The sequence below is a fragment of the Ochotona princeps genome, chromosome 8, assembly GCF_030435755.1.
Source record: "Ochotona princeps isolate mOchPri1 chromosome 8, mOchPri1.hap1, whole genome shotgun sequence".
Lineage (NCBI taxonomy): Eukaryota > Metazoa > Chordata > Mammalia > Lagomorpha > Ochotonidae > Ochotona > Ochotona princeps.
The window spans coordinates 44,150,460-44,173,132 of NC_080839.1; the positions used below are offsets into that span (position 1 = coordinate 44,150,460).

Sequence of the window (22,673 nt, forward strand, 5' to 3'; positions counted from 1 at the left end):
TAGAAAGCAGCGAACTTGGATCTTTTCTCTCCTTACAAGAGAATGTTATGTGAAAAGCTGAAAAGCATAAACTGCTCATGCTATTTTTAGATAGAATGCATTTTATGTATGAGAACAAAGACAAGAAATACGGGGTGAAGGGGGAAAGGTGGGTGTACGATCTAATTTTCCAGACACCTCCTATCGTAGCATCAAGCAGACTTATTTTAAAGTCCACCAGAGACGCAGAAGAAGAGGGAGCACTCTGCAAGCCCTCCAGCAGAATCTCTGGGCTCAGAGCCGGCCGCATCCGGGGCGGGGCCGCGTGGATCAGGATGAGTTGAGTTCCGCGCAGCCTCCCTTTTTTTTAGGAAACCGGAACTTTCCTAACTCGTTTCGACGGTTTCTAGTCGGCTACCCGTCCCGGAAGTTGTTACACAGCCGCTTCCGGGGCGGTGTGAGGAGGAGCCGGACTTCCAATGGGTCGCAGCCGCAGCCGCTCCCCGCGAAGGGGTGAGTCCAGAAGGAAATCAAAAGAGCCCGGGGCCCCTATCGTACGCGCGACGCTCATTTTTTTTTCTTTTTCACTATCAGGACTGCAGAGAGGGGCGCTCTTTTCTCCTGAGGATGAGAGCGAGGGGTGGGTGTGGGAACGAAGACATGGGCCCCACACCCCTCAGCCGGGACTCGTCAGTTGGAGTTTGTTTGCTCCCTGTGACTTGTTCGCTCCTTGTGAGCCTCGGACAGTAGTGTTTGTTAGTATCGGAGCACAGTTCCTTCCCTTTCTTTGTGGGTGACCGCGGGCAGGTGCCCCGGCCTTTCTCACTGGAATCCCTTACCCTCACGCTCAGTAGCTGGCACCACCAGGTCCACAGGTCCACAGATGCTCCGGGAACGTCGGCTTCTTGCCCGTTTCCCGGGAGGGAGACCGAGGTGGAGCAGTTTGAGCCCCGGAACCCCACGAGGCAGACGCTGAGGCGTCCATCGAGGAGCTCCGCCCCCCCCCCCCCCCCAAGCCCTCGGTGTTCAGAGTTTACCGGGGAGGCCAGTTTCTTGGGGCGGGACAGACCCGTGCGTGAGCAGTGCTTGACCCTCGAATGCACGTAGGGTTTGCTCTGGGGGGAAAGGACGTGTCCTACGGGAGACGTTGGGTTTTGTTTCCATGTTCCCCTGCTCCCAGGCCGGCCTCTTTAGGGCTCACGCCACCCATCTCTGTTTACCTCTGGCCAGGGGCTCGGCTTTCCCTGCCTGAGGTCATTCCCGTCGTGTGTTTGTGTTAGAACGCAGGCGGTCCCGCTCCACGTCCCGCGAGAGGGAACGCAGGCGCCGGGAAAGGTCCCGCTCGCGGGATAGAGATAGGAGAAGGAGCCGCTCGCGATCCCCGCACCGAAGGCGTTCCAGGTACCTGAAGCACTGCCCCTTAACATGTTGGTTGGTGGTTTTCAGTAACAGAATCTTCTGGCCATGAAATGGGGGGCACTTAATCCCACTTCATGCCCAAGCCAGCATTACCCTCCATGCAGCGGGGTTAATGACACTGCATCACAGAGTTAAACTGGAAGAGAATGCGTGGAAACTTCTTTGCCTGACGCTTGGCACAAGTGACACACATTTCACAGGGTGGGTGTTGTCACACAGGGGGCTAAGCCACTAGGAGGAATGCCTGTGTCTTACATGGGGAACCTTGCTGAGAAGCCCAGCCTCCTACTCATGATGGCCCAAGTGCTGCCAGCCACTGTGAAACCCACACTGAATCCTGCCGCCTGGCTTTGCCCTTGTCTGACCCTGGCCATGGTAAGCAATGGGAACAGAACTAGTCAAAGGAAGATCTCTCTGTCTCTGTGTGTGTCTTTCAAATAGTTCAAACAAACAAAAATTTATGTATTTTATTCTTTGGTACTTTTTAAATTAACTTTTGGTGGTAACCATTTGTTCAGGCTATATACTATGGAATGGAAGATCTTAGGAGAATCGTAGAAACAGATTCTTCTTTCTTTCTGTTTATTTATTTCTTCTGTTTATTTATTTGAAAGACAAAACAACTCTTTCCTGGGTGAGCTTGTTCACTCCCCAAACGTCTGCAACAGGCAGGGCTTAACTAGAACCAAGAACTCCATCTGGGTCTTTTAAGTGGGCGGCAAGTACCCAAGTGCTTGAGCGGTTATCTGCTGTCTCCAAGCACATTAACAAGGAGGATGAATCTGAAATGGAGGCGAGAATTGATCCTAGGCACTCTGATATGGGTTGGGGTGTGCCACACTGTGGTGTAATCCACTGTGCCATAGTGCTGCCGTAGATTCTTAATTTTTTTTTTTAAGATTTATTTTATTTTATTTTTTATTACAAAGTCAGATATACAGAGAGGAGAGACAGAGAGGAAGATCTTCCATCCGATGATTCACTCCCCAAGTGACTGCAAAGGCCAGTGCTATGCCGATCCAAAGCCAGGAACCAGGAACTTCCTCCAGGTCTCCCACACGAGTGCAGGATCCTAAAGCATTGGGCCATCCTCGACTGTTTTCCCAGGCCACAAGCAGGGAGCTGGATGGGAAGTGGAGCTGCCGGGACCAGAACCGGTGCCCATATGGGATCCTGGTGAGGACTTTAGCCACTAGGCCACGCCACCAAGCCTAAGACTCTTAATTCGTAATAGGCACCAATTCTGCTTCAATTAGAAGTTTTTAAGTTATGTGGCTTTTTAAGAAAATTTTTATTGTTGCTTTTTTTAATTTGAAAGACAGAGTTACAAATAGAGAAGACAGAGAGAGAGCTCTCCTGTCTGCTGGTTCACTCCCCAAATGGCTGCAATGGCCCACTCTGGGTTGTGCCAATCCAAAGCCAGGAGCCAGGAGCTTCAACTATGAATTGCACATGGGTGCAGGGGCCCAAACACTTGGGCCGTCTTTTGTTGCTTTCCCCAAGCCATCAGCAGGGAACTGGATCAGAAGTTGAACATCTAGGACGCGAACCAGTGCCCATATGGGATGCTGACACCACATGTAGAGGGCCAGCCTACTAGACCATGGCACTGGGCCCTTAAGTTATATTTTTCTGTGTCACAAAAAGCTTTCTAGCAACAGCTATTATAAGTACAACTGATGATGCAGTTAATATGCAGTAGACTGTACTGTTGATTTTTGTTAATAGCCAGGCCCTGGCCAAAAGCTTCTTCCTCACGATGAGCTGGGAATGGATTACAGGCTCCCTGGAGCCTGGCTCATGCATCGTTTCCCCTTGCAGACACTCTGGTGTGTCGGTGCTGATCAGTACTAAGCCTGTGTGTGTGTCTGTTTCTGTCATTGCTGCTTGTCCATCATAGATCTCCCAGAAGACACAGGTCCACATCACCGTCCCCCTCCCGGCTGAAAGAGAGGAGAGATGATGAGAAGAAGGACAGCAAAGACTCAAAGAACAAAGAGCGTCAGATAACTGGTAATGTCATTATAAAACTAACCAGAAAAGGTGCAGTCTTTTTTTTTCTCAAAGATTTATTTATTTTTATTGGAAAGGCAAAGTTACAGAGAGAGAAGGAAGACAAACAGAAAGATATTTTATCTGCTGGTTCACTCCTCAGGTGGCTACAATGGCTGGAGCTGAGCTGATAAGAAGCCAGGAACCAGGAACCTCTTCAGGGTCTCCCATGTGGGTGCAGGCTCCCAAGGCTTTGGGCTGTTCTCTACTGCTTTCCCGGGTCACAAGCAGGGAGCTGGATGGGAAGTGAAGCAGCCAGGATACGAACCAGTGCCCGTATAAGATTCTAGTGCTTGCAAGGGGAAGATTAACCAATTGAGCCATGGCACCAGAAAAAAAGGTGCAGCCTTGTTTAAGTACCATCAGCCTTGATATAGTTGTGAAAGTCTAATTTGTAGAAATTTGTTCATATTTTATTTGAAAGGCAGACAGGCACAGATCTCCCATCTGCCAATTCTCTTTCTCTCTAAGTATCTGCAGTTGCCATGTGTGGGCCAGGCTGAAGTTGGGAACCCAGGACTGACTCGGTTTGGATTGTCCATTTGGATAGTGGAGATTCAACCATGGAAGCCATCATCTGTTGCTTCCCAGGGTCTGCATTAGCAGGAAGTTGCATTCAGGACTTGAACCCAGAATTCTCTGATACAGGAGGTGAACATCCCAAGCAACATCTTAAATTTTACATCAAGCACCTGCCCCTAGAAGTATAGACTTTTGGATATAGACTTTTGGGGCCAGCATGCTGCAGGCTAATCCTTCATCCGTGGTGCTGGCATCTCATATCGGCACCAGTTCATGTCCTGGCTTCTCCACTTCAGATCCAGCTCTCTGCTTACAGCCTGGGAAAGCAGGGAAGTGGCTTAAGTCCTTGGTCCCCTGCACCCACATGGGAGACCCAGAAGAAGCTCCTGGCTTCCAACCTTGGACTGGCCCAGTTCTGGCCACTGCAGTCATTTGGAGAATGAGCCAGTGGATGGAAGCTCTCTCTGTTTCTTCCTTTATCTCTCTCAGTAATTCTAATTTTCAAGTAAAATAAAGCTTAAAAAAAAAAAATGCTTTCACTAGTGAATGCTGGCACTGACCCTGGGAGTTTTTTATATTGGATTTATCTTTAAGAGTTCTTTACTGATGTGGTAGAATGAGTGTTAATATGTTGCCACCAATTCTTTTTTCTTTTTTCTTTTTTCTTTTTTAATACACATGTACACATGATAGGAGAGTCTTTTTTTTTTTTTAAGATTTATATATTTTTTTTGGAAAGTCAGATATACAGAGAGGAGGAGAGACAGAGAACAAGATCTTCTGTCCAATGATTCACTCCCCAAGTGACCGCAACGGCCGGTGCTGCGCCGATCCGAAGCCAGGAGCCAGGAACTTCTTCCAGGCCTCCCACACAGGTGCAGAGTCCCAAGGCTTTGGGCCGTCCTTGACTGTTTCCCAGGCCACAAGCAGGGAACTGGATGGGAAGTGGAGCTGCCGGGACTAGAACTGGCACCCATATGGGATCCTGGCGTGTTCAAGACGAGGACTTTAGCTGCTAGGCCATGGCGCCGAGGAGAGTCTTATGGCTTATTTATTTCTGCAGAGGAAGACTTGGAAGGCAAAACAGAAGAAGAAATAGAAATGATGAAGTTAATGGGGTTTGCGTCCTTTGACTCCACAAAAGTAAGTATGAAGCCAGCTAATTGTTCTGATTTTAATGACTCCATTGTGACTCTCATTTTCATATTCTTTTCGTATCATTTGCCATTGGTATCCTTTGATCGAACTTTCTGGTTGTAAGACAATAGCTGAAAACCAAGGAGGGAGCAGTGAACTGCCCCTGGAATCCAGAGTGCTTGGCAGGGATGACATGTGAGTAAAATCCCAAAGGCAAGTTCATATGTGCTTCGAGCACTTCAGGAAAAATTGTAATTGGAAGTTGAGTTTAGGGATGAGCCTTTGGCCTAGCGATTAAGATGCTGGTTAAGATGCCTACCTCCCACACTGGAGTGACTAGGATTCAGTCCCCAGCCCTGTTCCCTGGCTCCAGCTTCTTCCTACTGCCACCCCCACCAGGTAGTGGTGAGGACCCAGTGCCCGTCACCTGCACGGGAGATGTGGATTGAGTTTCTAGCTCCCAGAATCAGCCCTGGCCCAGCCTCACCCCACTGCAGTGCAAATCAACCAGTAATAGGAAGGGCCTCTCCCTTTGTCTGTCTCCTGTGCTGGCACTCTCTGCCTCTCAAATAAGAATTCTTTAAAAGACAAGTTTATTTTGGTGCAAAAAAATCTAAAGTTCATGCATTTTTTTTTTCTTAAGTGTGCATTTACCACAGACTTTTTGAATGCTGTACTTAGAAGTGACCGGGGGGAAGGGGCAAGCATGTGGCCTAGGAAGTTAAACATGTCTTGGGGATATTGGCGTCTGCTGCTGAAATAACTGAGGTTTAGCCCCAGTTCTCCTCCTACTCTCAGCTTCCTGCTACTGTGTAGCTTGAGATGCAGTGAGTGCCATCTCTAGCAACCAGGTCCCTGCCATCCATGTGGGAGCCCTGGATTCAGCCCAGCCCCATTCCAGCTATTTTGCTGTCCAGAGAGTAAACCTGTGGATGGGAGGTTGTTTCTTTGTTTCTCTGCCCTCCAAATACGTAAAATGCATTTTAAAACATGTTTTTATGTATTTGTTTATTTTTACATTTTTTATTTTCTAAAACATGCTTGTAAATTTGAGGGTAGAGCTTACACAAATGCCATGCAGATGTGAACTAACATAGTGCTATGGAAATTATAAATCAGTGACTGACAGAGGGTGCTGATGTGCCAGTGAGTAGGACTGAGGCCAGAAATACAGGTGGGAGTGAGGTCAGGGACTTCGCGTGCCCTTATTATGGCAGAGAATGTGCTAGAGAATGCTGTTAGTGTGTAGAAGAGGAGCAATGACTTTAAGCAAGATTGTATGTATGTTTTAGGAAGGAGACTCTGGGGAGAAGAGATGGGAGGTGGATTCCATCTGAATCTGAGTCCTGCAAAAAAAGGTCATGGAAGCTCCACCTGAATTGAGGACCATTCAGGAGCCAGGCCAAGTGGGAAGGGCAGTGAGAAGACCCTGTGCCTCCCAGGTGTGGGAGTGGGATCACAGGACGGCGGCTGCTGGGAAGCAGCAGGAAGGAAGTTAACTGTCAGATAAAGATGACACCGGGAGCTGGCCGCAGCCTCCCAGCCCTGTGCTGGACTATAGTCAGTGCTGCTTGGCTTTCTTCATGATGCCGGGAGAAGGGAGGAGAGGGGGACAAAGGAGGGGGAGAGAGGTGGTAGATTGGGGGCGGGGGAGAAAGTACAGAACGACAGAGCAGATGGAGAAATCAGTTTAGAGAGGAGGAGAGAGTGAAACTGTTTCCTTTTGGGGAAGAATATATACACACACACACACACACACACACACACACACACACACACACACACACACACATATATGTACATATACTTTTTTTTAAGAATTTTTTTTTAATAGGAAAGTCAGATTTACAGAGAGGAGGAAAGACAGAGAGGAAGGTCTTCCATCCTATGGTTCAGTCCCCAAGCGGCTGAACGGCCAGAGCTGTGCTGATCCAAAGCCAGGAGACTCTTCCGGGTCTCTCATGTAAGTGCAGGGTCCCAAAGCTTTGGGTTATACTCCACCGCTTTCCCAGGCCACAGCAGGGAGTTTGATGGAAAGTGGGGCTGCTGAGATTAGAATTAGTGCCCGTATGGGATCCCAGTGCATATCAAGAAGAGGATTTTAGCTGCTATGCTATCACGCCGGCCCCAATATACATTTTTTAACAAAAGATTTATGTATTTATTATTGGAAAGACAGATATACAGGCAGAAGGAGAGACAGAGAACAAGATCTTCTGTCCACTGATTCACTCTAAGTGGCTGCAATGGTTGGAGCTGACACAATCCAAAGCCAGAAGCCAGAAACTTCTTTTGGGTCTCCCACATGGGTGCAGGGTCCCAAGGCTTTGGGCCATCCTCAACTGCTTTCCCAGGCCACAAGCAGGGAGCTGGATGGGGAGCGGGATAGCCAGGACATGAGCCTGTGCCTGTATGGGTCCTAGTACATGCAAGGCAAGGATTTAGCTGCTAGGTTATCGTGCCGGGCCTGGGAGCGAGTGTACTTTCTAGACTGTCTTTTTCTAGATTTTTAAGGCTTTACAATTAATTTTGCAAATGCAAATTGAGATTTTAAAGAAGAATTACCACTTCCCCTGGTCTTAGATTTCATTGGTTTATTCCATGAGGGCAGTAGTGTTAGATCTTTAAGCATTTCTTGCTGGCTAATGTATTCATGTAGGGTTCACATAATTTAAAATGTCAGAGGAGCATTGAGACATGACTGTTTTGAGGTAAGAAAGTTAAAAACAAACTCATGTTCTCAAAATGGTTTTATAAACTCTATTTTAGGGTTGAATGTGGTTTATGTGTCAGCTTTTTTTTTCCCCTTGAATATGCCAAGGAGTGTTTTGTAAGTGAAAACAAGGAAGAATAGGGAGGAACTTGTTGGAATTATTTGTTTGTTTGGTTTGGTTTCACTATTGCCTCATTTATAGATGTCTGGTTTTTTTGTTTTGTTTTCTTCTTTTAGATTTATTTATTTATTTGAAAGGCAGAATGGAGAAAGATTTATTTCAATTTATTCATTTATTTGAAAGGCAGGTGGAGAGAGAGATGGGGTCAAGATTGGGACTGAAAGATCTTCCATTCACTGTTTTTCTCCCCAAATGGCTGCAACAGCCAGGGCTGGCCTGGGCCAATGGCAGAAACTAAGAACTCTATCCTGGTCTCCCACATGGATGGCAGGGACCCAAGCACTTGGAACATCACCTGCTGCCTTCCTAAGAGCATTCGTGGGATACTGGATCAGAAGTATAGTAAGTAGGGGACTGGTATGGTGGCACAGCAAGTTAGACATGCCATATTGGCACCTGTTTGTGTCCAAGCTGCTTCATTTCCCATCCAGCTCCCTGCTTATGGTCTGAGAGAATAATGGAGGATGGCCCAAGTCCTTGGGACGTTTTATCCACACGGAAGACCCAGAAGAAGCTCCTGACTTTGAATCAGCTCAGCTCCAGCCATTACGGCCATTTAGGGAGTGAACCAATTGATAGAAGAGCTTTCTCTGTTTCTCCTTCTCTGTAAATCTGCTGTTTCAGTGAAAATAAATAAATCTTCGGCCCGGCGCCATGGCCTAGCGGCTAAAGTCCTCACCTTGAACATGCCAAGATCCCATATGGGCACCAGTTCTAATCCCGGCAGCTCCACTTCCCATCCAGTTCCCTGCTTGTGGCCTGGGAAACAGTCAAGGACAGCCCAAAGCCTTGGGACCCTGCACCCACGTGGGAGACCTGGAAGAAGTTCCTGGCTCCTGGCTTCGGATCGGCGCAGCACCGGCCGTTGCTGTCACTTGGGGAGTGAAGCATTGGATGGAAGATCTTGTTCTCTGTTGCTCCTCCTCTCTGTATATCTGAATTTGCAATAAAAAAATTAAATAAATCTTTGAAAAAATAATTTAAAAAGTCTGCAACACACACACACAATAGAATGCCACTTCTGCTTCCAGCTATTTACTATACTTGTTTTTTTTTTAAGATTTATTTATTTTTACTGGAAAAGCAGATTTACAGAACGAAGGAGAGGCACAGAGAAAGATCTGTTCACCAGTTCACTCAAGTAGCCACAATGGCTGGAACCGAGCAGATTCAAAGCCAGGAGTCAGGAGCATCTTCTGGTCTCCCACACAGGTGCAGGGTCCCAGGCCATAAGAAAGGAGCTGGATGGGAAGTGGAGCAGCTGGGACACAAACTGGTGCCCATATGGATCCCAGTGTTTATGTAGGGAGGATTAGCCAGTTGAGCCACTCACACTAGGCCTGGTACTTTGCCTTAATATGGGATTTTGGTGTTGCAAATGAAAACTTAGCCTGTGCCACTTTGTGCACCCCAGTTTATGTGTGAAGTTCCTGAGAATCAGGTAGAACCTGATTCACTTGAATATAAACATATTCAAGAGACGTAGTGCTGTCTCGCAGGGTCGTCTGTAGCAAGAAGTTGGAGTCGAGAGGCAGAACTGAGCGTCAAAATCAAGCTCTTGGCTAAGGGACACCAGCATCTTAGCTAACTACTGAACCACAAGATCTGTGCCCTCCCTGTACCTTGTAATGTAGTCAGTGCTGAGGATGTTTGTTTGCAAAGGAAAAACCAGGTGAAAATCCATTAAAAAAAAAAAGATTATGACATGAAATGTCAGTTTTTTAGCATTTTCTATGGAGGCAACACAGGCACCTGCCTTCCTGACTCGTTAGTCTCTGGGTGAGGCTGGCATCATGTAACAGGTTATGCCGCTGCTTGCAATGCTGGCAATCCGTACCGAAAGTATCAGCTCCCTGCTCATGTGCCTGGGAAAGCAGCAGAAGATGGCTCAACAACTTGGATCCCTGTGTCACCTACGTGGGAGACCAGGAAGGAATTCCTGATGCCTGGCTTTAGCCTGGCTCATTGTGGGGAGTGAAGCAGTGGATGGAAGACCTTATCCTCTTTCTGTCACTTTACCTTTCAAATAAATAAGTAAATATTTTAAACATTTTTAGAAAAATCTCTGGACTCATTTGTGTTTTTCAATGATGTATTTTGTGATATTTCATTGTTAATCTGTGAAACCTTTTCATTCATATTCTAGTGTAACCACTTATTTTCCCTTCTATTTTAATTTTCCTCTAGAAAGTTCCATTATTTCATTGTATTTATTAATGGATAATTTTCTATTCTAGCATGTACTTGAGTGAAACTAGAGCTAATAATTCGAAATTCTTTGAAAAGTTTCCAAATATCCACCAGCTTTTAGGAATCTTACTTGGAAAAAAATAGTAAATGATGCTAACCTTTTTTACTAAAGCCGGTTTGTTCCAAGTCTTGCCTGTGTCTTTTTAGAAAGTCACAGTCATATATCTCAGATAATTTCTCCAGTATCAGCCCGACCTTCACAGTGAATTGAAAACAAGGGAAGTGTAGGGAAATATAGGGAAGTAAGTCTAGATAGATTTATTTTTACTCAATTTCAAGTGCGTAACTCGCCTGTGTAATCTTTAGATCTGTGGGTTAGAATTCTTTTTTGACATTAACATAGCTATCTAATATACAAAGACGGGCTTTGCTCCCAGGAGTACTAATGGAGAGGAGTCGGGGTGTGTGTCTGAGTGTCAGAGAGAGATGGTGTTAGTCATCGATGATCATTTGAATAGCAGTCCTTTTCTAAACAGCTGCATGAGTACAGTGATCTGGGAAGTGAGACTACCAGGCTGACTCTCAGATATCTTCCTCTGCAAGCTTACAGGGGCCAGCGCTGTGGCATAACGCGCTAACCCACTGCCTGCAAACCCAGCATCCCATGTAGGCTCTGGTTTGATTCCCAGCTGCTCCACTTTGGATCCAGTTCCCCACTAATGCACCTAAGAAGGCATTGACAGATGACCCAAGTTCTTGGACCCTGCACCCATGTGGGAAACCCAGCTGAAGCTTCTGGCTTCGGTCTGGCCTACCTCTGGCTGTTGTAGCCACTTTGGGGAGTGAAGCAATGAATAGAAAGTATCTCTCTCCATCTCTGTAACTCTGCCTCTTTCCAATAAAAATAAATAAATCGAGAGAAGGACAAAGATCTTCCATATGCTGGTTCACAAGTGGCCGCAATGGCCAAAGTTGAGCTAATCAGGATCTAGGAGCTAGGAACTTCTTCCAGGTCTCCCATGTGGGTGTAGGGTCCCAAGGCTTTGGGCTGTCCTCTACTGCTTTCCTAGGCCACAAGCCAGGAGCTAGAAGGGAAGTGGAGCAGCCGGGACATGAACTGGCACCATATGGAACCCAGGTGCATAAAACGTGAGAATTCAGCCCTTAAGCCATGGTGCCAGGCCCAGAAATAAGTAATCTAAAAAAAATAAAAAAGTAGTCTCACAGGGGAAATAATACCATGACATACACTGATAATATAGGGTAGAAAATGGAGGCTCCTATGAGAAAAACCCACTTAGTATTCTTCAGGAGTTAGACAAGAGGGTGCTTCCTGGCAACTGGGTCGTTGCTGTTGGCCTTGAACTGCCAGTAAGAGCCAGAGAACTGAAGATTGTACAAAGGCAAGGAAGACGGAGCAGGTGGGAGCAGCTGCTTAAGGGAGCAAGTGAGTAGGGGGAAGTCACCCTCACTGGATCAAAAGATCCCTACTGGAGTTAGTGAAAATGAGAGTGCAGCTACAGTTACAAAGGCCAAGATGTGATACATAATACCCTGACTTCATGGTTTGAAAACGTTGTGAGCTAAGATGAAGTTAAATTTTGTGTGAACCTAAGTTTTCTAGATAATATCCACAATTTTTATTTGATTTCAAAAGATTCTTTGAATCTGCTCCTACTTTCAGGCATGCTTTGCATAAAATACATATACCTTCTACATGTGACTGTTAAAACGAGTGGCAAGAGTGGCTGGCATGATGGCTGAAGTGGCTAATCCTCCGCCTGCAGGTGCCGGGCTCCCATATGGGTGCCTGTTTGTATCTTGACTGCTCTAGTTCCCATCCAGCTTCCTGCTTGGGTCCTGGGAAAGTAGTGGAGAACAGCGCAAAGCCTTGGGATCCTGCACCCACATGGGAGACCCAGAAGAATCTTCTGGCTCCTGGCTTCAGATTGACTGTGCTCCAGCCATTGTGGCCATTTTGGGATAATGAACCAGCACATGGGAGATCTTTCTTTCTGTCCTCTATAGAAAGCCTTTCCAATAAAAATAAATAAAAAAAATTTTTTTTGATGAGTGGAGAGTTGTATCGCTTAGGAACTCATGAGATGTCATAGGAATTTGAAAATTGTCTTGCTCTCCTTGGGTGCTTTTTCATGAGCAGCTACATTTGTTTTTATTCATAGACATTTTTTGAAAGATTTATTTATTTGAAAAGTAATATATACATACACACAGAGCTCTACTGTCTGCTGATTCACTGCCTAAATGACCACTTGTCCTGTAAATGCATGTGCGTCATCCAAATCTTTGATCCAGCCCTATAATGTGTCCTTCCTGTTTTTTGTTTATTGTGCTTTCCAGGGAAAGAAGGTGGATGGTTCTGTAAATGCTTATGCCATAAATGTGTCTCAGAAGAGGAAGTACAGGTATGTATAGTCCCCTGTAATACGTTGGAACTGAAGAAATCTGTTTTATCCTTGGAAAATATGTTGTACATTAATCATGTTCATTGGAAATGCCCCTTGCTTTGATGGAGTAGTGTCTTGCTTGCTTTTATTTTAGTCTGTTAAAATGGGTTTCCAGCTTACCTATTTGCTACTAGTTTTTGGAGAGAGAGTAGTAGGCTGACACGTTCTAAAAAGCATATTCTCAAGTCTTTGGGCTTTAGTGTCATTGTAACTACAGGTATGAAAGAGATCCCTCCTGAGCAGTGTATCTGGATTGACTGCCAGGATTTCAGCAGTAAATACATTCTTCCATTAAGTATGGGCGGATTTTATTTGTACCACAGATTTGGAGCAAACCCACTTATACTTAGAATCTTACAAAATTCCTAATGAATGAAAAAATGAAGGCATATTCAGGCTTTGCCTTTTACTTCACCTTTACCACTGTTGAAAGACTAATTTTCCAATTAATTTGAACAATAATGTGACTTGAGAATTCTGTGTGCTGTAGTACTAGCATCATCATGGACAGTGTCTTGTGAGATTACCTGAATTCATTCATTAACAGGGAAGACCATTACAGTGTGCCATTGAATCTATTTGATGCATCCCCATCTGGGTACTGTTCTCTGTGTCCTTAAACTGTTTAGAATTCTCTGAAATATATACATATATACGTATGTATACACACACACACACACACACACACACACACACACACACACACACACATATATATCCAGTTCTTTCACAGGTCTGTAGAATCTCGCCAAAATAATTTGAAACTGTATATCCATAATGTTACTTGAAATTTCCAAAAAAAAAAAAAAAAAAATCTGAAAGGGTTTGGCTATTTTGAAAGTAATTGCTTCTTAATGTATGTGAAGTAATCTTGAATAGTTTCTGCCCTGAACTTTACCATTTTAAAGATGGCCTGTAAATGTCTTTTCTGAAGCATGTTATGCTTTTTTATAAGAGAGGTCTAGAATATTTCCTTTAATAAGCACTCGACTTTATCTTTTCATCATAGGCAGTACATGAACCGAAAAGGTGGATTCAACAGACCTTTGGATTTCATTGCTTGAGAAATGGAAAAGTTGAAGGCTGATTTTTTTTTCATCTTGATCAGAGTGGATTTTATACATGTATTTAATATGCATCAAAAAGAAGATCTCAGTTCTTCCTCCTTATAAAGTAAGAAAACCTAATTTATAGTGTGTATAGCTCAGTTACCTTTTGCCTCAAGAGAAGGAAAGTGGAACATTACATTTTTTCTCTTAGGAAATAACATTTGGGGCAGTCATCAGCCCATTTTGTTTGTGCTTATTCCTGTGGGAACTGTATGTGCTTTTTTTTGAATGCGCATTAGGACTTTTTTTTTAAATGACAGTAATTTGGATGTAAGTTTCTCCAATAAAGCAATATTTCTAATCTTTATATTTCATAAGTATTTTTATTGCTAGATTCGAAAACAGCTTCCCTAGACCTTTTTTTTCATATGTTGATTGGGATATCTTAATTCTTAGCATTTGAAAAAGTAGCATGAAGGGCCCAGCATGATGGCCCAGTTGGCTAATTCGCTTGCAAACACCAGCATCCCATATGGGCACAGGTTCATATGCCAGTTGCTCCGCTTCCCACATTTGCTTGTGGCATGGGAAAAGCAATAAAGGACGGCCCACAGCCTTGAGACCCTGCACACAAGTGGGAGACGCAGACAAAACTCTGGCCATTGCAGCTATTTGGGAAGTAAACCAGCAGATGGAAGGTCTTTTTCTGTGTCTCTCCTTCTCTCCGTAACTCTGCCTTCCCAATAAAAATAAAGAAGTCTTAAAAAGAAAAATTAGAATGAAAACACTTTTTCTTCAACTCCTTATATGAAAGAGGTACATGCTCATTATTTAAAAAAAAAAAATGAGAGGAGAAACTGAAGAAGTAAAAAGAAAAGCCAAAACCTTCTTTAATCTACCTGAAGAAATAATCAGTGTTAACATTTTGGTATATGTTTGTATGTTGCCAGTGGGTATATTTTTCACCTATAAGGTAAGAATATATAAATGCTTCAGTTATTTTTTTAAAGATTTACTTAAATTTTTATTTGAAAAGTTACACAGAGAGTTATTCTGCCTCTGATTCACTCCCCAAATAGTTGCAACACCCTGAGCTAGGCTAGTCAGAAGCTGGAAGTCAAGAGTTTCTTTTGGCTCTCCCATGTGGGTGCCCAAGGCGTTGGACCATACACCTCTGCTTTCTCAGGCCACTAATAGTGAGCTGGATTGGAAGTAAACCAGGCTGGATATGAACCAGTGTCCCTGTGGGATGCTAGCACCACTGGTAGAGGTTAGCATTTTATGTCACCACACCAGCCCCATGAACATCTTTTCTACATTCATTTGGAAATTGACATTTTAGTAGGTATGTGGTTGTTGTACTAGCTTATTAGCTAATCTATTGATGGTAAACATTGGGTTGTCTCCCTTGACTTATGACTACTGTGTCTCTACCCATGTATGTAGGTTTTATAACACACACATGTGAGGATAGACATGTAGATATATATGTACATACATATCATACTTGTCCATTGTTCCTTCAGGCTCAGCTCTTAAATGTAGCACTGGTGGATAAGATAAAGGTGTTTGTGTGCATTTTTTTTTTCCAAGATTGATTTACTTTTATTGGAAAAGCAGATTACAGACAGGAGAAAGAGAAACATTTTCTGTTCCACTGGTTCACTCCCCAGGTGACTGCAATGGCCAGAGCTGAGCTGATCCAAAGCAGAAGCCTGGAGCTTCTTCCGGGTCTCCCATGTGGATTCAGGGTTCCAAGGCTTTGGAGTATCCTCTTACTGTTTTTCCATAACACAGGTAGGGAGCTGGATGAGAAGTGCAGCAGCCAGGACACAATCTGGCTCCCGTATGGGATCCTATGGTACAAGACAAGGATTTAGCCACTAGGCTATAGCACCGAGCTCGTGTGTGTATTTTTTTTAAAGCTTTGACATGCAAAACTAGAGGGTAGCAGATGACTCTTAGTAGAGTGTAAGTGTTCCCATCTCGTATTCACAAATATTAGGTGTAATAATTTTTTTAAAGTTTTCCTTTCAAATGGATAAAATAATGGTATTTGGCTTTATTTTTGCTTAGATCCTATAGAGAAAAGTGAGATTTTAAAATATGAATTTTTTGTGAACTCTTAATTACAGATCTTAGATGACATTTGTTTTTTGGCAAGCTTTTGTTTTTCTCATTTGAAAAAACTTATTTGTATATTGAAGCTAATATCCATCACCCATTTTGTGTCATATCTTGTCAGTATTAAAGCTCTGATTATAGTCTAAAATTTTGGGGGTTTTTTGTTTGTTTGTTCTGTCTTGTTTTTAGTAAATTCTACAAAAGAGTGAAACATAGATGATAAAGAGTATCTAATGCTGAGTTAGTTTTGTATCTTTTTTTCATGTGCATACAAACATACCTATTTATGTGTATCTTATTATTCAAATGGAAGCAAACCGTATACCATGTTGTGCATTTGGCCTAGTTTCACTGACCGGAACATCTGAAGATGTGTCCTATCAGTGTAGGTGGGATTACCTCTTTTGTGGGTACTGCATTGTGGCCCATTGTAGGAGGGACCATAATTTGTTTAATTGATATGTAAGGACATTCAAATTATTTGTAATCTTTCACTACTTAAATAATCCTGTAATGATTTGCCTTATGTTCATATAATTTTACAAGTCTTATCCTTATGGCACTGAAATTTGACCACTTATTGTACATCTTTAAAATCTTACCTTGCAAGTTAGTTCCCTGTAAAAAATAATTTCAGCAGTGCCTGCTACAATATGCAGAGCACCTTACTTTACTTCATCATTAATAGATGAAATGGATACTGTTCTATTTCCAAGAGGAGCATGCTGAGGCTATTCAGACTAAAAAGTTAGAAATTATCAATGTTTACACCACCTTCTGCTTTCACTATTTAAATAGATGAGTTTCACAACTTGACGTGCTCATTGCACAATTGCTGCGACCCTAGGCAGTTTGATTATTTTGCTTAGACTTCTTGCCCACTGAGTTAAATAATCCCTTAAGACTCTACCCACCACAAATCTGTGTAGCTCTCAATTACTCATGACAAGGACTGTTTCTGGCCATATTTGTGCAGACCTAATTATTACTGTGTTAATAGGGAAGCCAGATCTTCTAGGACCCAATATTATGCCCCAAACTAAATTAGTTTTGGGATTGCCATTTTTCTGGTAATGATATTAGTAGAGATTTGACTTGTGATTCTTAAAAGATAAATGAAGAACCCAGTACATCAGTAGTTTTGTTGCCCATGAGCTGGCACCAAAAAAATAGAAGAGGAAATTTTTTAAAATTTATTGAGAAGAAACCTCTCATCTTATGAGAAGTCTTAATTTGAAAAAACTTAAAAGTTTTATTTATTTTTATTTTGAAAAGCAGAAACACAGGGAGGGAGAAACAGAGGAAAAGATGTTCCAGCCACTGGTATTCTCCCCAAATGGCCACAGTAGCCAGGTTTTGGTCAGGCAGAAACCAGGAACCAGGAGCTTCATTCTGGTTTCTCAGGGAAGTGGCAGGGGCCCAAGCACTTGAGCCATCCCCTGTGGCTTTTTTAGACCATCACAGGGAGCTAGATTGAAAGTGGAGCAGCTGAGACTTGAGCAGATTGCAGGCAATAGCTTTATCCAATATGCCTCAGTGCTGGCCCCTTGAAGGAACTTTCAGCCAATAGATCACTTAATTCTGGAAGAACAACATGAAGCAAGCATCATAGTATTGTTGTGAACGTTTTTTTCCAAACAGCTAAATGCTAGAGTGCTCTAAAGCTCAGTGCTTAGACTTTCTAGTTTCTCTAGTCACATGACTTCAAACTTCTGTGCCTCTCATATGCGCACTTCCAGCCCGACCACTTTCCTGACTCAGTCTTGCACTCATGTCTGCTCACATTGAAAATGAACTGAGCTGAACTATGATTTGTGTGCTAAAACTCCTTCTCTCAGGCTTTTTCTTATTAAATGACCCTTACATCCACTCCACTCAGACCAAAATTCTTGAGTTCATCCTTCATTGCTCTCTCTTGTTCCATTTGATTCATTAGCAGATTTTATTGACTCTAACCTCAGTATGTTATTGTGTGTGTGTGTGTGTGTGTGTGTGTGTTTTAAAGATTTATTTTTATTGGAAAAGCAGATCAGATTTACAGAAAGGAGAGACAGAGAAAGATCTTCCATCTGATGGTTAACTACCCAAATGGCCACTATGACCAGAGCTGAGCTGAGCTGAAGACAGGAGCCAAGGGCTTCTTCTGAGTCTTCTACACGGGTGCAGGGTCCCAAGGCTTTGCGGCGTCCTCCACTGCTTTCCCAGGCCACAAGCAGGGAGCTGGATGGGAAGTGGAGCAGCCAGGACACAACCCAACCCCCATAGGGGATCCTGGCACTTGCAAGGTGAGGATTTAGTCACTGAGCCATCATGCTTAGTTCCTCAGTAGGTTTTAAACTGACCACTTGTCTATTTTGGACATTGCAGTGGTCTTGTAATGTAGATCTCTCTCCTTCTACTGTTGTTGCTTATTCATCCTCCACCCAGCAGGAAAGAAGGACCTCTCATCATGTGTCTCAGGTCACATTGCTCCTGGCAGCCGTTGTTTTCTGCCATGAGGGGGTAAAGTCCAATGTTTCCTGTGATTTACAGGCCTCTATACATCCTGGACCCTGGCTTCCCACAGGCTTTCCTCTTGTTCAGTGCATCCAGGCACTCTGGCTGGTCTTATTGGTGTTCTTTCCATGTTTTTCATTCCTTCAGGAATGTTCTGTCTCTCTCCACACTTTCCATATTTGCATGGATAGCTTCTTTACATTGTATAGGTCTCTGCTCAAGCTAAGGTTTATTCCTTACCACTCTATTCAAAATAGCAAACCCTTTCCTTTCTATCCCTTTATCTCACTTGACAATTTTTTTTCAGACATTTAAACATTTGAGATAAAATGCATACTATAAAATTTATCCTCTTTAACATTTATAATTTAGTGATTTTTAGAAGATTCCCAGAGTTATAAGCTATCGTTACTGTCTAATTCCAGAATGTTTGCATCACCTGGAAAGAAACCTTGTATCCATCCTCCACTTGTGGAAACCATTATGTTGTGGAGTTTCATACGTATGGGATCATAAAAAATGTAGCTTTTTGCAGCATCTGACTTCTTCCATGTAACATGCTGTTTTCAAAGTTCATCCATACTGTAACAATTATCAGTGTACCTACTATTGTTTGTGACCAAATGATGTTCTTCTGTATAGATATCATCACATTTTTGTTAATTCATCCATTGAGCTCTATTTTTTTCTTTTTGACTGTTTCATGAATATCTGTATAAAAGTTTTTGTATGGATATATGTTTTCAGTTTCTTCGTTGTATACTTGGAGGTGAGATTGCTGGATCATTATTGTCACACGTTGTGTATAACGTTTCAGGCATTTGTCACACATTGTCTGCCAAAGCAGCTACACTGTTTTATGTCTTCACCAGCAATATGTGAGAGTCCTGTTTCCTCAGATAGTCCCCAGGTCCTCCTTTTCTTTCTCTCACACCATTTACTGCTGCCTGACAAGCATGGTCTGTAGTCAATTGTTCCTGTGTGCTTTTTTCAGTAGACAGTGAGCTTGGACAGCCCAACATCACACAGGTGCCTGACATGGGTTTAAAACACTTAGTGTTAGTTGAACTCATGAATAGACTTTCACCTTTTTTTCTTCAGCTGCTTCTCTTGGCTTTTATCTTGACCTTTCGTTACCCAAGAAATACATGAATACATTTTTTTTTTTAAAGTTCAAACCCAGACAAAGCTAATCAGAACAGTACCCATGGTCTGATTGTGAGTTCTTCACCCCAGATCCCCTCAAGCATCCTTCCTTTGTTTATGCATGGATGGATGTCATGGTTGCAAATGAAGACAGTGCACAGTTTGGGCTTTTTTCTTTTACACAAATGTCAACTATGAATCATTTTACACCTCACTTACTAACACTATACCTTAGAGATCTTTCCATGCCAGTATGTGTACATTTACCTTTTGAAAATCTGGTGGTGTTTTGTGTAATGTATATACCACAGTTTGTTCAGCTATTGTTGTTTTTAAAACCACAAATACTTGTTGAGTGAAAAATTATTGTAAAGCAGTATTTTTAAAGATTTTGCAGCTTAATATATCACATATGATATTGAGTGTGCAAAGCAGACACAAGAGAAAAGGTTAATATTACTGAAACAAAAACGCTCAGTCCGGATTTTTTACACTTCAAAGAACAAAGTCAACTTCTAAGAAAATTTTAGATACATTTTACGGAGTATAGCACTATGGCATTTCAAGTTAGGCTGCTGCCTGTAACGCCTGTGTCCCATATGGATGTCTGTTAGAGGGCTGGTTGCTCTACTTCTGATCCAGCTCCCTGCTTATGTCCTGGGGAAGGCACTGGAAGCTCACCCAAGTGACTCGGCCTATATAGCCATGTGAGAGACCTGGAAGAAGCTCCTGGCTTTGACTTGGCTGGCCCAGTACTGCCAGTTGTGACCATCAGCAAACTGAATGGGCAGATGGAAGATCTCTCTCCCTCTCTCCGTAACTCTTTCAAGTAAATCTTTTTTAAAAAAATAGCCATTGCTCTTTTAAAAAATTTATTTTAATGTCATAGTAGATAGATGTCAAATTCATTATGAATAGAGTTATTTTTAATTAAAGTCTTTATTTAAAAGGCAGAGAGGGAGAGAGAACTTGCCCCAAAAATGTTCCCCTACAGCTAGTGCTGGGCCTGACTGATAGTAGGATCCTGGAATTCATTCTGGGCCTCCCAGGTGTATAGCAAGGACCCAGGCACTTGGGCTGTCACCCCTGGTAAGAAGCTGGAATCAGAAATAGAGCTGGGGACACTAGGCCAGGTGCTGTGATATGGGATGCAGGTAGTACAGGCAGCATGCTAACAGCTAAGCCAAATGCTCACCCCTAACGAGTGACTTTTATGGACACTTAAAGGATTTATGGCCTTCTCTGCCCACTGTGAGGTGCTGAACACCCACCTCTGTCAGAAATCCCATCACCCATCGTGAAGGTGGCACCTAGCATTGCTGGTAACCTTTGAGCACCCTGCCTGTGCCTGCAGGGAAGAGGAGGCCCTCAGAGGAGGCCTCAGCTTCTCCCGAGACCCGGGAAAGATGAACTGTTCAATACATGCGTGTCTGTTCTTCCTCATCTTCAACTGCAGTTCCATCGGTTTATCTTGCAGTATGCACCAAATTGCATAAATGGCTGTCATCCCATGATTGTGCTGTCCTACAGAGATTTTTACTCAAAATTCAGGTTCAGGCCTGCTAGAATTCTCCATTCTTTGGTTGGCAGTATGTGGCTGTAGCTATCAATTTGTTAACACTTACTAAATGCTGTTGAGGTAGAAGGCATTTGGGCTTGCCGGTAACTTCTCCCTTGGCTTAGGATTTTCACTCTTGGAAACTTGTCCTTTGCGATTGCCTTGTTAGTCATTGTGTATGTGTAAGATAATTTCCAGGAGAAAAACAAAACCCCAGAATCTGCTCTCTGCCTACTGCTTGCCTTCCAGTAGATGGCACCAACCACCCTTTGAAGTTGGCCATGGGGAATCCATGGTGGTGTTGCTGGCCAGTTGATCATTCCTTCCACTACCAGGGAACAGAAACAGCACATTCTGTAGTCTAATCCTTTTGTTAAATGTAACTCGGTACTTTTTGTTTGGAGTTTACGCCACCATCACCGCCACGTTTTCCTTAAGTGATTTTCAATCAGTGATTCTAGGGGAGGAGTCATGATATAGAACTAGAACTGGAATAAAAAAAAGATTGAGATTAAGAGAGAATAAAAAGGTATACATCATGAATATAGCAAAAGTTGAAATATGGCACAGAAAATCCAAAATGTTAATATAAGGAAACATTTGTAGTGTAATCAGTGGGGCACTTCAATAGAATTGCATCCATTTCATTATGGTGTTCAAAATTACTTTGCAAGCAACATACAAGCTGTTTATATCTCTGTAATCTTTTCCAACTTTTTTTTTTTTTTGCCTTTTTAAGGCCGTTACCTTCAATGTATTTAATTGGTATGTTGAGGAAGAACCAGCCTTTAGATTGAATTAGCCATTAAAGCCAAAAGGTGTATTTTCTATATGTAAAGCATGGTTTACTACGGACTTTCTACTTAAGACTGTTAAGTTTAATTAACGAATTTATAAACCATTTAAAAAGCCATGTTTAAACTTTCTCACCTTAATTATAGTTACATATTTGTCTTTCCCCTAACCAGTGTTTAATCAGTATTTTGTGACTTAATCTTGAAATCTGTTTAACTGTAATTTAACCCCCCCCCCCCCCCCCAGGCTCTGGGTGAGGCAAACCTAGGTTCAAGTTCCCATCTGGGCAGGTGAATTGGTGACCAGGAAAGGCATTCCACCTCTGAGGCCTGTTCCTTCACGTGAAAACGTGGACAACCAACACAGCCTACTTGGTGAGGGGATACAGAGGGGTGGTGGTAACTCCAGGGCGTCCCCTGACACAAAGCAGGCCTAGGCGTCTGCTCTGTCATATATCGACAAGGGCAGATTTTACAAAAACAAACATCTTCCTATTTTACTTGTTTCATGGCCTCGCTGTCAAGAGGTTAGTGAGTGGGAGACATCCGTAACAAAGTAACTTGGATCTAATTTCAGAACGCTTGAAGGGTTAATGGAGAGATCCTTAAGATTTTTAGTTTTTCACGAGTAATAGTCTGTTAAGCATTTATATTTTGCCACCGCCCCACATGCAAGCATTTGCAGCCATCTTGAAAAGGCAGCATATTTTTTTCTTTCTTTTTTAAATCTAGAATGGAAAAAGATGGACCCTAAAAGAGATGTGGGCCAAGGAATCTTGAGGCTTCTACATGATCTGTAGGTTCAGGAAATTTCTGAGCTTTCTGAAACCGCTCGCGTGACACAC

General features: G+C 43.0%; 1 protein-coding gene across 1 annotated transcript; it reads left to right on the top strand.

The window, feature by feature from the left end:
• Positions 1-388: 388 nt before the first annotated feature.
• Positions 389-14,075, top strand: SNRNP27 (small nuclear ribonucleoprotein U4/U6.U5 subunit 27). Its single transcript, XM_004580066.4, has 6 exons — positions 389-492; positions 1,260-1,380; positions 3,299-3,411; positions 5,036-5,115; positions 12,555-12,619; positions 13,671-14,075. The coding sequence occupies exons 1-6, from the start codon at positions 459-461 to the stop codon at positions 13,723-13,725; spliced, it is 468 nt and encodes a 155-aa protein (XP_004580123.1). The 5' UTR covers positions 389-458; the 3' UTR covers positions 13,726-14,075.
• Positions 14,076-22,673: the final 8,598 nt, after the last annotated feature.

What these genes read in the sequence shown, in the direction of transcription:
- SNRNP27 (XM_004580066.4), top strand. Translation starts at nt 459, where the DNA reads ATGGGTCGCAGCCGCAGCCGCTCCCCGCGAAGGG. An exon ending in CAAAGAGCGTCAGATAACTG is followed by an intron (nt 3,412 to 5,035) that starts GTAATGTCATTA and finishes TTATTTCTGCAG; the next exon opens with AGGAAGACTTGGAAGGCAAA. An exon ending in TCTCAGAAGAGGAAGTACAG is followed by an intron (nt 12,620 to 13,670) that starts GTATGTATAGTC and finishes TTTTCATCATAG; the next exon opens with GCAGTACATGAACCGAAAAG.